The sequence below is a fragment of the Rhinopithecus roxellana genome, chromosome 12, assembly GCF_007565055.1.
Source record: "Rhinopithecus roxellana isolate Shanxi Qingling chromosome 12, ASM756505v1, whole genome shotgun sequence".
Classification (NCBI taxonomy): Eukaryota; Metazoa; Chordata; class Mammalia; order Primates; family Cercopithecidae; genus Rhinopithecus; species Rhinopithecus roxellana.
In genome coordinates this window covers 114,169,843-114,184,331 of record NC_044560.1, presented here as the reverse complement: position 1 = coordinate 114,184,331, position 14,489 = coordinate 114,169,843, and the positions used below count along the sequence as shown (strand labels likewise).

The following is a 14,489-nucleotide window of genomic DNA, read 5'->3' as shown; positions in this document are numbered from 1 at the left end:
TCATGGAAGGACGAGTGTTTTTCTTTCTTGTGTTTTCATGTGTTTCCTGTAATAAAATCATATTACCTTTGTAATAATGAGAAAAACTACCAAACTTGCATTTTTTTTTTTCTTTTTTTGAGACAGGGTATTGCTCTATCACCCAGGCTGGAGTACAGTGGCAAGAACATGGCTCACTGCACCTTTTACCTCCTTTGCTAAAGGCATCCTCCCATCTCAGCCTCCCAAGTCGCTGGGACCACAGGCACACACCACCACGCCTGGCTAATTTTTTTGTTTTTGATAGAGACAGGGTCTCACTACATTGCCCAGCCTGGTCTCAAACTCCTTGGTTCAAGTGACCCTCCTGCCTCAGCCTCCAAAAGTGCTGGGATTACAGGTGTGGGAGCACCTTTTTTTTTTTTTTTTTTTTTTTGACGTAGGATCTCACTCTGTTGCCCAGGCTGAAGTGCAATGGTGCAATTATGGCTCACTGCAGCCTCGACCTCCTGGGCTCAAGTGATCCTCCCACCTCAGCCTCCTGAGTATCTGGGACCGCAGGCACGGGCTGCCATGCCCGGCTAATATTATCATTTTTTATATAGAGGAGATCTCCCTCTGTTGCCTGGGCTGGTCTTGAGCTCCTGGCCTCAAGCCATCCTTCCTCCTTGGCCTCCTAAAACACTGGGATACAGCATGAGCTACCACAACCCAGCCCCAAACTTATTTTTAAATGACCAGAAAAAAGGTGGCAATATATTAGAGGGAGATGGGACATAGGATTAAGAATATTTTCCTCAGCTTCTCTGTACATTTATGGACTTTCCAAGTTATTCACAGTAATCTCCAATTAGGGAAAAAGGGTTTTTTTTGTTTTTGTTTTTGTTTGAGATAGCGTTTTGCTCTTGTGGCCCAGGCTGGAGTGCAATGGCATGGTCTCGGCTCACTGCAACCTCCGCCTCCTGAGTTCAAGCGATTCTCCTGCCTCAGCCTCCCAAGTAGCTGGGATTACAGGTGCCCAGCACCACGCCCGGCGAATTTTTGTATTTTTAGTGGAGATGGGGTTTCACCATGTTGGCCAAGCTTGTCTCAAACTCCTGACCTCAGGTGATCTGCCCGCCTTGGCCTCCCAAAGTGCTGGGATTACAGGCATGAGCCACCGCACCTAGAGGAAAAGGGGCTTTTAAAAGATTTAAAAGGTGTTTGGATTTGAGGTGTTGCTGGGGGCAGGGACTGGAAACGGGGTCAGTGGATGAGGCAGAGAGGGGAGGCCAGTGGAGATTTTGGACAAGATACTGTGACAAGGAGGAGGTGACTGTGTAGGGTTATGGGTTCACCCCCTACGGAGGGACATGGAGCACATGGTGGGAGCCACAACTGAGGGTCTCAAGGAGCCAGCAGGAGGGGACGAAGATGGGAGGAGAGAGCCAGGGGAGGAGACAGGTCCCTGGAGTGGCAGCCAATGGGACCAGCAAAGGTAGGGGCTCAGAGGAGAGGTGGAGATTTATGGGACAAGGGGTGAAGGCGCTAGGAGGGCAGAGGGAGGGAGCACAGGGATGGGGGCTGCCTGGAGAAGGTGGTGGAGGGAGGAGGGCTGGGAGTGGTCTGTGGTGTGGGTGGGGAACACTTGGATGTGCTTCCTGGGACGTGGAGAAGGACGGCTTATGGGAAGGAGGGCATACGAGGTGGCAGAGGTGGCAGTGCCTGCATTGTGGATGCAGCATGAAACAGGCAGGGAATGAGAACAAGGAGGCTGCTGTGGGGACCGAGGGTTTCTCCAAGATTAGGGTCTCTAATCTTGGGACAACAACCAAGGTGAAAACAGGCATCTTTCCCTTCACGGAGAAAAGAGCCCTTTGGCCAACACAGACAGCAGCCCCAGGGGGCCCTTTTGCCAATTCAAAAGGGGAAAGAAAGGCCGGGCGTAGTGGCTTATGCCTGTAATCCCAGCACTTTGGGAGGCCCAGGCGGGTGGATCACAAGGTCAGTAGTTGGAGACCAGCATGGCCAACATGGTGAAACCCCTTCTCTACTAAAAATACAAAAAAAAAAAAAAAAAAAAAAAAAAAAAAGAAAAAGGCAGGGTGGTAGTGGGAGGGGGAATAATGTGGGGGAATAGGAAGATACAAGGTGGGCCGTACAGGTGGTAAGTTACCATCCCATCCCCTGGGCAATGACAAGGGGAGAGGCTCCCTTGCCCCTGGGCCTCTCAGTCAGCCCAGAGGATTGAGAAAGGGTTTAAGGCTCCCAGAAAGCTGAGTGCAATGGCCCACATCTGTAATCCCAGTGCTTTGGGAGGCTGAGGCGAGAGGGTTGCTTGAGGCCAAGAGTTTGAGACCAGCCTGGGCAATGGAGCAAGACCCTCATCTCTACAAAATAAAAAATAAAAAATTAGCCAGGCATGGTGGTGCACTTCTGTAGTCCCAGCTACTCGGGAAGTTGAGATGGGAAGATTGCTTGAGCCCAGGAGGTGGTGCCTGCAGTGAGCCATAATTGCAACTCTGCATTGAAGCCTGGGTAACAGAGTGAGATCCAGTGTCAAAAACAAAACAAAACAACAAAACAAAACAAAAAAAATGCTGATCACAGTGACTCAAGCCTGTAATCGCAGCACTTTTGGAGGTTGAGGCAAGAGGATCGCTTGAGCCAAGGAGTTTGAGACCAGCCTGGGCAATATAGTGAGACCTTGTTTCTACCAAAAACAAAAAATTAGCCAGGCGCGGTGGCGTGTGCCTGTGGTCCTAGCGACTTGGGAGGCTGAGATGGGAGGATGGCCTTGGCCCAGGAGGCCAAGGGGTGCAGTTAGCCGTGTTCTTGCCACTGCACTGCAGCCTGGGTGATAGAGCAAGACCCTGTCTCAAAAAAAAAAAAAAAAAGTTTGGTAGTTTTTCTCATATTATTACAAAGGTAATATGATTTTATTACAGGAAACACATGAAAACACAAGAAAGAAAAAACTCATCTTTCCATTGACCCCAGAGTTAACGGCTGTGAAAATGTTGGCATAGGTATTTTTTTCCTGTCCACACACGTCCGCATACATTTATAAAATTGGGACTGTACCGAAATACTGAGTATGTACTCACCATAAACTTAGATGCCAAATATGTCACATCTCCTTCATTTTCCAACTATTTATTAGACCCCCTTTCCCTCATTCATTTGAAGTCTAACCAGTATTTGCCCTTTAAATTGTCTGGGTCCACAGGGGTGGGGTCCTGCTTCCAAATGCCCAGTGTGGAAGGAGTGGGCCGATCTGTGCACAGTTGCTGTTCCTGCTCTTGGCCACGTGGTGTCACTGTCGAGTCTAAAGCTGCACAGCCCCAAGGACCCTGATCCATTGTGGCGCTGCCCTGAGCTGGCCCCGGCCTGCCCAGAGTGCGTGCTGGGCCTCGATCCCACACCCCAAGACGATCATTTTCTTTTCTTTTCTTTTCTTTTCTTTTTTATTTTTTTGAGACGGAGTCTCGCTCTGTGGCCCAGGCTAGAGTGCAGTGGCCGGATCTCAGCTCACTGCAAGCTCTGCCTCCCGGGTTTACGCCATTCTCCTGCCTCAGCCTCCCGAGTAGCTGGGACTACAGGCGCCCGCCACCTCGCCCGGCTAGTTTTTTGTATTTTTTAGTAGAGACGGGGTTTCACCGTGTTAGCCAGGATGGTCTTGATCTCCTGACCTCGTGATCCGCCCGTCTCGGCCTCCCAAAGTGCTGGGATTACAGGCTTGAGCCACCGCGCCCGGCCATTTTCTTTTCTTTTCTTTTCTTTTCTTTTGAGACGGAGTCTCGCTCTGTCTCCCAGGCCAGAATGAAGTGGCATGATCTTAGCTCACTGAAACCTCCGTCTTCTGGGTTCAAGCGATTTTCCTGCCTCAGCCTCACCAGTAACTGGGACTACAGGCGCGTGCCACCACACCCAGCTAATTTTTGTATTTTTGGTAGAGACGGGGGTTTCACCATGTTGGCCAGGCTGGTCTCGAACTTCTGATCTCAAGTGATCCACTCACCTCGGCCTCCCAAAGTGCTGGGATTACAGGCGTGAGCCACTGCGCCTGGCCCGGAAGACATTGCTAGATTCTACAAAGCCTTTTTGGCCGGTAGGAAAGGAAAACACCATCCGTTTGCAGCTCTGCCCCCAGCGTGGCCAGTTTCCACCTGGTGTCTGTGGAATTGCGGGGTAATTTCTCATGGATGCCAACAATGGCAAGGGTGTCCTTCCCGCTCAGGGGACATGTTGCAAAGTCCTTTCCTCTTTCGGAGCTGAGTGAGAGTCCCAGGACCATGGAGTTCTCAGATTTTGCTACCAGAGATAAGCTAAGGGCTAATGTTGACCTCGATTTATGACTTCAGCAAACACGGCAGTGACCACTCTCTTCTCCTCTCTCTCCCATTGATTTGAGGATGCGGTGGATGGTTCTGTGGTTCGCGATTTTGAGCACAGGCCCAAGGCTCCTGTTGTAGAGTGCAGCATCACAGCCGACAGCAGCAGGTGACCTTTGCCTCGTCTTACACTGGGAAGAGGGAGGGCGAGCAGGCAGGCCATAGATAGGCGTGCCTGTGACATTTTTGTTTAAATTAATAGACATGGTGTCTTACCATGTGGCCTAAGCTAGTCTCAAACCTGTGGCCTCAAGCGATTCTCCTCCTGCATTGGCCTCCCAAAGTGTTGGCATTACAGGTATGAGCCACCACACCTGGCCTTTTTTAATTTTAACTTTTTATTTAGACAGGATTCTGCTATGTTGCCCAGGCTGGAGTGCAGTGATGCAAACACGGTTCACTGCAGGAATGGACTCCTGGGCTCAGTGATCCTCTTGCCTCAGCCTCCTGAGTAGCTGGGATTACAAGTGTGCACCACCACACCTGGCTAATTTTTGTATTTTTGTAGAGACGGGTTTTACCATGTTGGCCAGGCTGGTCTCAAACTCCTAGGCTCAAACAATCCTGCCTTGGCGTCTCAAAGTGCTGGGATTACAGGCGTGAGCCACTGTGCTTGGCCTGTTTTGGTTTTGAGATAGGGTCTTGCTTTGTCACCCAGGCTGTAGTGTGGTGGTGCAATCACAGCTCACTGCAGCCTCCAACTCCGGGGTTCAAACAATCCTCCTGTCTTGGCCTCCCAAATACAGCGATTATAGGCATAAGCCACCACCCTTACTAGGAATTTGTTTTAAAATGGATTTGGCCGGGCGCGGTGGCTCAAGCCTGTAATCCCAGCACTTTGGGAGGCCGAGACGGGCGGATCACGAGGTCAGGAGATCGAGACCATCCTGGCTAACACGGTGAAACCCCGTCTCTACTAAAAAACACAAAAAACTAGCCGGGCGAGGTGGTGGGCGCCTGTAGTCCCAGCTACTCGGAGGCTGAGGCAGGAGAATGGCATAAACCCGGGAGGCGGAGCTTGCAGTGAGCTGAGAACCGGCCACTGCACTCCAGCCCGGGCAACAGAGCGAGACTCCGTCTCAAAAAAAAATAAAAAAAATAAAAAAATAAAATAAAATGGATTTACTTTAACCCTGAACAGCAGCTATAAAATAGTTAGCAGAAAACTGGTATGAAAATGTAAGTTTCATGGGAATTTATCTTTTTTTTTTTTTTTTTTTTTTTTTGAGATGGAGTCCTGCTCTGTTACCCAGGCTGGAGTACAGTGGTGCGATCTTGGCTCACTGCAACCTCCAACTCGCGGGTTTGAGTGATTCTCCTGCCTCAGCTTCCTGAGTACCTGGGACTACAGGTGCACACCACCACACCTGGTTAATTTTTGTATTTTTAGTAGAGAGGGGTTTCACCATATTGGCCAGGCTGTTCTCGAACTCTTGACCTCAGGTGATCCACCCACCTCAGCCTCCCAAAGTGCTGGGATTACAGGCGTGAGTCACCGTGCCCACGTGGGAATTTATCTTATATAGAAGACAAACTTTGCCACAGAAACGTGCCATGTAAGAAGACAAGGATACATTTATGTTTTTCTGTACAAGAAAACATTTCAGAACAAAATAAGTCGTCTCTTAAACTATATTCCTGTGAAAAGACAGACATGTGAGCAGAGAGGAAAGTGATTGATCCTTGTGGGTGCAGAGACCCCTTTAGAGGAGGAAAACAGCTGGGAGGGCGAGGCGGGCGGATCACCTGAGGTCGGGAGTTCAAGGCTAGCCTGATCAACATGGAGAAACCCCGTCTCTACTAAAAATACAAAATTAGCCGGGCATGGTGGCACATGCCTGTAATCCCAGCTGCTCAGGAGGCTGAGGCAGGAGAATCGCTTGAACCTGGGAGGTGGAGTTTGTGGTGAGCCGAGGTCATGCCGTTGCACAAGCGACAAGCGAAACTCCGTCTTAAAAAAAAAAAAAAAAAAGTGGCGGGCGCCTGTAGTCCCAGTTACTCGGGAGGCTGAGGCAGGAGAATGGCATAAACCCGGGAGGCGGAGCTTGCAGTGAGCTGAGATCCGGCCACTGCACTCCAGCCTGGGCGACAGAGCGAGACTCCGTCTAAAAAAAAAAAAAAAAAGAAGAAGAAGAGGAAAACAGAAGAAATGATACTTTGAAAGCCCTTGATATAAAGGAGCATGTGTGGGTGGCTGAAGAGTATGGGGGATGATGGTGCTGTGGTTCCTTGTGTGTTAGGTTATATTTCCTTTCCCTTCCTTCCCTCCTTCCTTCCTTCCTTCCTTCCTTCCTTCCTTCCTTCCTTCCTTCCTTCCTTCCTTCCTTCCTTCCTTCCTTCCTTCTTTCCTTTTTTTTTTTTGATGGAGCCTCTCCTGCCCACACTGGACTGCAGTGGTGCGATCTCGGCTCACTGTAACCTCTGCCTCCTGGTTCAAGATATTTTCATGCCTCAGCCTCCCGAGTAGCTGGGATTACAGGTGTGCACCACCACGCCTGGTTAATTTTTGTATTTTTAGTAGAGGTGGGGTTTCACCATGTTGGCCAGGCTGGTCTTGAACTTCTGACCTCAGGTGTTCTGCCTGCCTCAGCCTCCCAAAATGTTGGGATTACAGGCATGAGCTGCCTTGCTTGGCTGGTTCTCTCTAGTTTCAATGAAAACCGAATGGTCCCTACGGTGGGTGATGGAGCAGTCTTTTAAAGATGATTGTATTATTTATAATCTTGGTCCTAAATTAGAAAAATGAAAAAAGTCTTCATGGAAGTCACAGGCAGGCCAGGCATGGTGGCTCATTCTTATAATTCCAGTGCTTTGGGAAGCTGAGGTGGGAGGATCGCTTGAGGCCAGGAGAGACCAGCCTGGGCAACATAGTGAGACTCTGTCTCTTAAAAAAAAAAAAAAAGCCAGGCATGATGATGAGTGCTCACAGTCCCAGCTACTCAGGAGGCTGAGGTAGGAGGATCACTTGAACCCAGAAGTTCAAGGTGGCAGTGAGCTAGGACTGCCCCACTGGACTGCAGCCTGGATGACAGAGTGACATCCTGTCTCAAAAAAGGAAAGGAAAGGAGGGGAGGGGAGGATGGAAAGGACCACAGACCTAACTGTCTCTGTTGTTAAGAATCAATGTTTGGGCCGGGCGCGGTGGCTCAAGCCTGTAATCCCAGCACTTTGGGAGCCCGAGACGGGTGGATCACGAGGTCAGGAGATCGAGACCACCCTGGCTAATATGGTGAAACCCTGTCTCTACTTAAAAATACAAAAAACTAGCCGGGCGATGAGGCGGGCGCCTGTAGTCTCAGCTACTCGGGAGGCTGAGGCAGGAGAATGGCGTAAACCCAGGAGGCGGAGCTTGCAGTGAGCTGAGATCCGGCCACTGCACTCCAGCCTGGGTGGTAGAGCAAGACTCCGTCTCAAAAAAAAAAAAAAAAAAAAAAAAAAAGAATCAATGTTTGGCCAGGCGTGGTGGCTCAAGCCTATAATACTAGCACTTTGGGAGGCCGAGGCAGGTGGATCACTTGAGGTCAGGAGTGTGAGACCAGCCTGGCAACATGGCAAAACCCTGTTTCTACTAAAAACACAAAAATTAGCTGGGCATGGTGGTGGGCACCTGTAATCTCAGCTACTCAGGAGGCTGAGGCAGGAGGGTCGTTTGAACCTGGGAGGCGGAGGTTGCAGTGAGCCAGGATTGCACCACTGTACTGCACTCCAGCCTGGGCAACAGAAGGAGACCCTGTCTCAAAAAAAAAAAAAAAAAAAAAAAGAAAGAAAGAAACAATGTTCATCATCTTATTTCCAGAGTCATCGCCGCATCCTATGATAAGACTGTGAGGGCCTGGGACCTGGAGACAGGCAAGCTGCTGGTACGTATGCCTGCCCAGTGGACGCGTTGCAGCTTGACCAAGCCTCAGGCAGCTTTGGGTTGGACCCTGGGTAGGGGGAGGTGACAAAACTCCATTCTTCTAGGAAGGAAGCATGTTCCTGGGGATGGAAGGTACAGATGTGAACTGCACCCCACAACAATCATTGCTTGCAAAAAGTCTGGAGGGTGAGAGGGTGGGCACTGGGGGAGGAAGACTCCTGGAGGAGGCAGATGGAACCAAGGCTTCTGCTTGAAAGATGGGACGGGTTTGGATACACAGAAAGAAGCCAGAATGGGGGGTGGGGTGTGGAGGCTGGTATTCCGGGCTCCCCGGTAAGATGTTTGGATTTGATTAGGGAGGAAGTGGGGCTGAGGCCATGGGACAAAGGCCATGTGCCCCCAAGAACCAGGGTTCTGGCCCTTACCAGTCTGTTCTCTTTATATCTTGGAGGGGCCACTCTCCATCCATCCCACAGGCCCAAGACTCCTACTTGGCCCTGCAACCGCCCCAGGCAGCCTCAGCCCTGCTCAGGGGCCTCCTCAGGGTCTCCTGCCCCACCCTCTCAGCTCCTGCAGGCCTTTCCTCTCCCTTCCTCCTTCCTTTCCTTAAAAAAACAACCTTTCGGCCGGGCTCGGTGGCTCAAGCCTGTAATCCCAGCACTTTGGGAGGCTGAGACGGGCGGATCACGAGGTCAGGTGATCGAGACCATCCTGGCTAACACGGTGAAACCCCGTCTCTACTAAAAAATACAAAAAAAAAAAAAAAAAAAACCCAAAAAACTAGCTGGGTGAGGTGGTGGGCGCCTGTAGTCCCAGCTACTCGGGAGGCTGAGGCAGGAGAATGGCGTAAACCTGGGAGGCGGAGCTTGCAGTGAGCTGAGATCCGGCCACTGCACTCCAGCCTGGGCGACAGAGTGAGACTCCGTCTCAAAAAAAAAAAAAAAAAAAAAAAAACACAACCTTTCTTGTTAGTGCAAAGGTCAGTTTATATTCATTGTAAACATTTTTAGAAAGACAGGATAAGCCAAGTTTTTATTTTATGATGATGATGATGACGATTTTTAGAGACAGGGTCTTGCAAACTCTGTCACCCAGGCTGGAGTGCAGTAGTGCCATCATAGCTCACTGCAGCTTCAAACTCAGATGATCCTCCCGCCACAGCCTCCCAAGTAGCTGGGACTACAGGCGAACACAACCACACCTGGCTAATGATTTACTTTTGTAGAGATGGAGATTTTGCATGTTGCCCAGGCTGGTCTCAGGCTCCTGGTCTCAAGCAATCTTCCAGCACTGGGTTTACAGGTGCGACGCACCACACCTGGCTTAAAACAACCTTTTGACTGTTGGCTCATTTCAGTGGAAGGTCAGGTATGATACCTTCATCGTCTCCTGTAAGTTTTCTCCTGATGGTAAATACGTGGTCTCAGGCTTCGACGTGGATCATGGAATCTGCATAATGGACGCTGAGAACATCACCACCGTTTCCGTCATCAAAGGTGAGGGTGTGCGGGCTCCCTGACTCTTCAGTGTGCCATAGGAATAGCCACTTGTCACTGACTGACAGTGACCTTCCATTGCTTTATTTGGTGAAACTGTAGTGGTATGAAGCACATCATTAAAGCTGGGACACTGGGCTAGGTGCAGTGGCTGGGATTACACCTGTAATCCCAGCACTTTGAGAGGTTGCCTGAGCCCAGGAGTTTGAGACCAGCCTGGGCAACAGGGTGAAACCCTGTCCCTACCAAAAACAATACAAAAATTAGCCAGGTGTGATGGCATGCACTTGTAGTCCCAGCTGCTTGGGAGGCTGAAGTGGGAGGATCACTTGAGCCCAGAGGTGTACGATGTAATGAGCTGAGATTGAGCCACTGGACTCCAGCCTGGGAGACAGAGTGAGACTCCATCTCAAACCAAAAAACCAAAAAACACCCCAAAACTGATCCTCTTCAGTTAATGCTTTTCCATTCATTCAGTCTTGTGCTTTTAACAAATGACACAATGTTTGACTCCAACCTCATGTGGTCATTGAAGCCTAATCTTTTATTGAATGGAGGCTCAGCCTTCTTAACATTTTTACCTGTTTTTTTTTTTTTTTTTTTTTTTTGTAGAGACAGGGTCTTGCTACGTGGCTCAGGCTGATGTCAAACTCTTGGCCTCGAGTGGGCATGAGCCACTGCACCCGGCCTATTTTTAAAATACAGGAATAGTAATTGTCATATGACAATTACTGCTATAGGGGGTGCTGGGTGAAGGATATGGCTGATCTGTTTTTCCTTACACCTCCATGTGAGTTTACAATTATCTTAAAATTAAAGTTAAAAAAATGTGTAATCATTGTAAAGACATTCATGGGCTGGGCACGGTGGCTCACACCTGTAATCCTAGCACTTTGGGAGGCCAAGGCGGGTGGATCACCTGAGCTCAAAAGTTCGAGACCAGCCTGGCCAACATGGTGAAACCCTGTCTCTACTAAAAATACAAAAATTAGCTGGGCATGGTGGCGGGCGCCTGTAATCCCAGCTACTCAGGAGGCTGAGGGTGAATTGTTGGAACCTAGGAGGTGGAGGTTGCAGTGAACTGAGATTGCACCACTGCGCTCCAGCCCAGGTGACAGAGCAAAACTCTGTCTCAAAAATAAAAAAAAATCATTCATTATGTAAAGAAAAAAGCAAAAGGCTGCTCTATCTGTCCTGTCTCCTCCCCAGAGGCACCTGTTATGAACCATACATTGCTGGGTGGCCTTCCTAAACCGTGTGTGTGTACCTGTGCATACACATTTGCACATACAGCACTGCTTCTCATACGTGCTTTGTGTTTCTTTTTAATGATGTGGCACTATGCCATGTATACTGCTCCACAGCCTCCCTAGTAGCCTGTAATAGCCCACCTGACACTATGCCCCCACCACGCTTCAGACTCCAGCTTTGCCCCACACTGCTCCATGATCCGGCCCAGGCCTTTGCAAGCACTGTTCCTTCTTTCTAGAGTGCTCTTCCATTTCTGCTTCCCTCACTGACTTTTCGGGCCCTTCCTGGACCCCTCAGGGTGGCCAGGCTTCTGTTGTCTGGGCCTTGGTGGCCCGTGCACTCATCTCATGACCTGTGGCATGTGGCAGGTCATTGCCTGCTCCGGGGTGTCTCCTCCGTCAGACTGGGAGCTCTGCAGGGGCAGGGAATGGGCCAGGTGTGCTCCCGGTTCAAAGCCTGGGACATAGTAGTCACTCAGGAATGTTTGTGCAGGTATGTAGCTCCTGATGAAAACTGGAATTGTGTTTTGTAATCTTGTCGCTGGCTGGGGAAGTCATGTGAGTCCTCCAGCCCAGCATGTGGAAGGTGTGATCTCGAGTCCCTTTCTTCTGTGTTCTGCAGATCACCACACGAGGTCCATCACGTCATGCTGCTTTGACCCCGACAGCCAGAGGGTGGCTTCTGTCTCATTGGACAGGTGCATCAAGATCTGGGACGTTACATCCCAGGCCACGCTGCTCACCATCACCAAGTGAGTTGGACCCCAGGAGGTCAGAAGGGAGTTTGGGCGGGGCGTCCCCATTCATGCCCTCCTGGAATCCACACAAGCCAGCATCCATGTGGACACGTCTGTAGCTTGGTCATGGGTGCTCCGAGGAGGCTGGGGACAGGCAGGTGGGAGGGAGCCATCAGCTGCAGCCTGTGGGCTTCAGATGCACTTGTTTCAATGTAAGCCACTAGTGGAAACCATTGTGCAGAGAAGCCCACAAAATGTGAAGTTCCAGCATCTCCTGTAAAGTGGAAAGGTCTGGCTGGGCGTGTAGCTCATGGCTGTAATCCCAGAGCTTTGGGAGGCCAAAGTGGGAGGATCACTTCAGGCCAGGAGTTCAACACCAGCCTGGGCAATGTCATGAGACCTCATCTCTACAAAAAATTTAAAAATTAGCTGGGTGTGGTGTCACACACCTGTAGTCCCAGCTACTCATGAGGCTGAGGCTGGAGGATTGCTTGAGCCCAGGAGTTTGAGGCTGCTGTGAGCTATGATTGCACCACTTCACCCCAGCCTGGACAATGAAGTAAGACCCTGTCTAAAAAAAGTAAATAGGCTGGGCGTGGTGGCTCATGCCTGTAATCCCAGCACTTTGGGAGGCCTAGGTGGGAGGATCACGAGGTCAGGAGATTGAGACCCTCCTGGCTAACACGGTGAAACCTCATCTCTACTAAAAATATAAAAAATTAGCCGGGCGTGGTGGCGGGCGCCTGTAATCCCAGCTACTCGGGAGGCTCAGGCAGGAGAATGGCGTGAACCCGGAAATCGGAGGTTGCAGTGAGCCGAGATCGCACCACTGCACTCTAGCCTGGGTGACAGAGCGAGACTCTGTCTCAAAAAATAAAATAAATAAATAAATAAATAAAATGAATTAAGTCATTTTGGAGATACTACATTATCATTTAAAAAAATTTTGGGCCAGGTGCGGTGGCTCACGGCTGTAATCCCAGCACTTTGGGAGGCCAAGAGGGGTGGATCACCTCAGATCAGGAGTTCGAGAGCAGCCTGTCCAACATGATGAAACCCTGTCTCTACTAAAAATACAAAATTTAGCTGGGCGTGGTGGCAGATACCTGTAATCCCAGCTCTTCAGGAGGCTGAGGCAGGAGAATCGCTTGAACCTAGGAGGAGGAGGTTGCAGTGAGCCAAGATTGTGCCACTGCACTCCAGCCTAGGTGACAGAGTGAGACTCTTGTCTCAAAAAAAAAAAAAAAAAATAAAATATATATATATATATATATATATATGCAACATAGAACATGACATTTTAACCATTTGTAAGTGTGCAATTATGTGGCATTCATTACATTCACAGTGTTGTGCAACCATCACCACTATTTATTTCCAAAATGATTTCATCATCTGAGACAGAAGCTCTTACCCATTAAGCAATAACTCCCCATTGCCCATGCCCCCAGCCCTGGGTTATGGTTGTTCTACTTTCTGTCTCTATGAATTTGCCTATTCTAGATATTTCATATAAGTAGAATCATACATTATTTGTCCTCTTGTGATGGGATTATTTCACTTAAACTAAGGTCCTCAAGGTTCATCTGTGTTGAGCCTGCATCGGAACATCGGAACTTCATTCCTGTCTTTTTTTTTTTCCTTTGAGACTTAGTCTCTCTGTGTCGTCCAGGCTGGAGTGCAGTGGTGCCATCTTGGCTCACTGCAACCTCCGCCTCCTGGGTTCAAGTGATTTTCCTGCTTCAGCCTTCTGAGTAGCTGGGATTATAGGCGCCCACCACCATGCCTGGCTAATTTCTGTATTTTTAGTAGAGACGGGGTTTCACCGTGTTGACCAGGCTGGTCTCAAACTCCTGGCCTCGGCCTCCCACAGTGCTGGGATTAAGAACTTCATTCCTTTTGATGACTGAATACTACTTCATTATAGGTGTATACACCATATTTTGTTTATCTGTTCATCTGTTGATGAACTCTTAGGCTGTTTCTACCTTTTAGTTATTGGGAATAATGCTGCTGTGAACACATGTACATGTAACTTTGAGTTCCTGCTTTCAACTCTTTTCATTTTATTTTATTTGTTTTGAGACAGCGTCTTGCTCTGTTGCCCAGGCTGGAGTGCAGTGGTGTGATCATAGCTTACTGGAGCCTCGGATTCATGGGCTCAAATGATCCTCTTGCCTCAACTTCCTGAGTACCTGAGACTACAGGTGCACACCACCATGCCTGGCTAATTTTTAAGTGTTTTTTTTTTTTTTTTTTTTAGAGACAGGGTCTCATTATGTCTCCCAAGCTAGTCCTGAACTTTTGAACTCAAGTGATCCTCTCACTTTGGCCTCCCAAAGTTCTGAGATGACAGGTGTGAGCCACTGCACCTGGGCTGTTTTTAATTCTTTACTCTGTATACCCAGGAGTGGAATCGTTGGATCATATGGTAATACTGTGCTTAGCTTTTTCAGGAATGGGGACCTTGCTTATTAATTTTGCACTGAGAACTGAAAATGATATAGCCTGACCGAGACTATGAAATTTTTAAATTCTCTAGCAAGACCAGCTATATCATTTGCAGTGGTGCAATCTCGGCTCACTGCAACCTCTGCCTCCCGGGTTCAAGCAATTCTCCTGCCTCAGCCTCCTGAGTAGCTGGGACTATAGGTGCCCGCCCCCATGCCCAGCTAATTTTTGTATTTTTAGTAGAGACAGGGTTTCACCGTATTGGCCAGGCTGGTCTTAAACTCCTGACCTTGTGCTCCGCCCGCCTCGGCCTCCCAAAGTGCTGGGATTACAGGTGTGAGCCA

General features: G+C 49.3%; 1 protein-coding gene across 1 annotated transcript in view; it reads left to right on the top strand.

Annotated features, from left to right (window-relative positions):
- WDR88 (WD repeat domain 88) overlaps nucleotides 1-14,489 on the top strand; it is a 46,014-nt gene that overhangs the window by 8,814 nt on the left and 22,711 nt on the right. Inside the window, exons 3-6 of the mRNA XM_030941597.1 lie at nucleotides 4,373-4,461; nucleotides 8,149-8,212; nucleotides 9,569-9,707; nucleotides 11,580-11,709. Coding sequence (XP_030797457.1) covers nucleotides 4,373-4,461; nucleotides 8,149-8,212; nucleotides 9,569-9,707; nucleotides 11,580-11,709 — 422 coding nt within the window. The remainder of the gene's footprint in view (nucleotides 1-4,372; nucleotides 4,462-8,148; nucleotides 8,213-9,568; nucleotides 9,708-11,579; nucleotides 11,710-14,489) is intronic.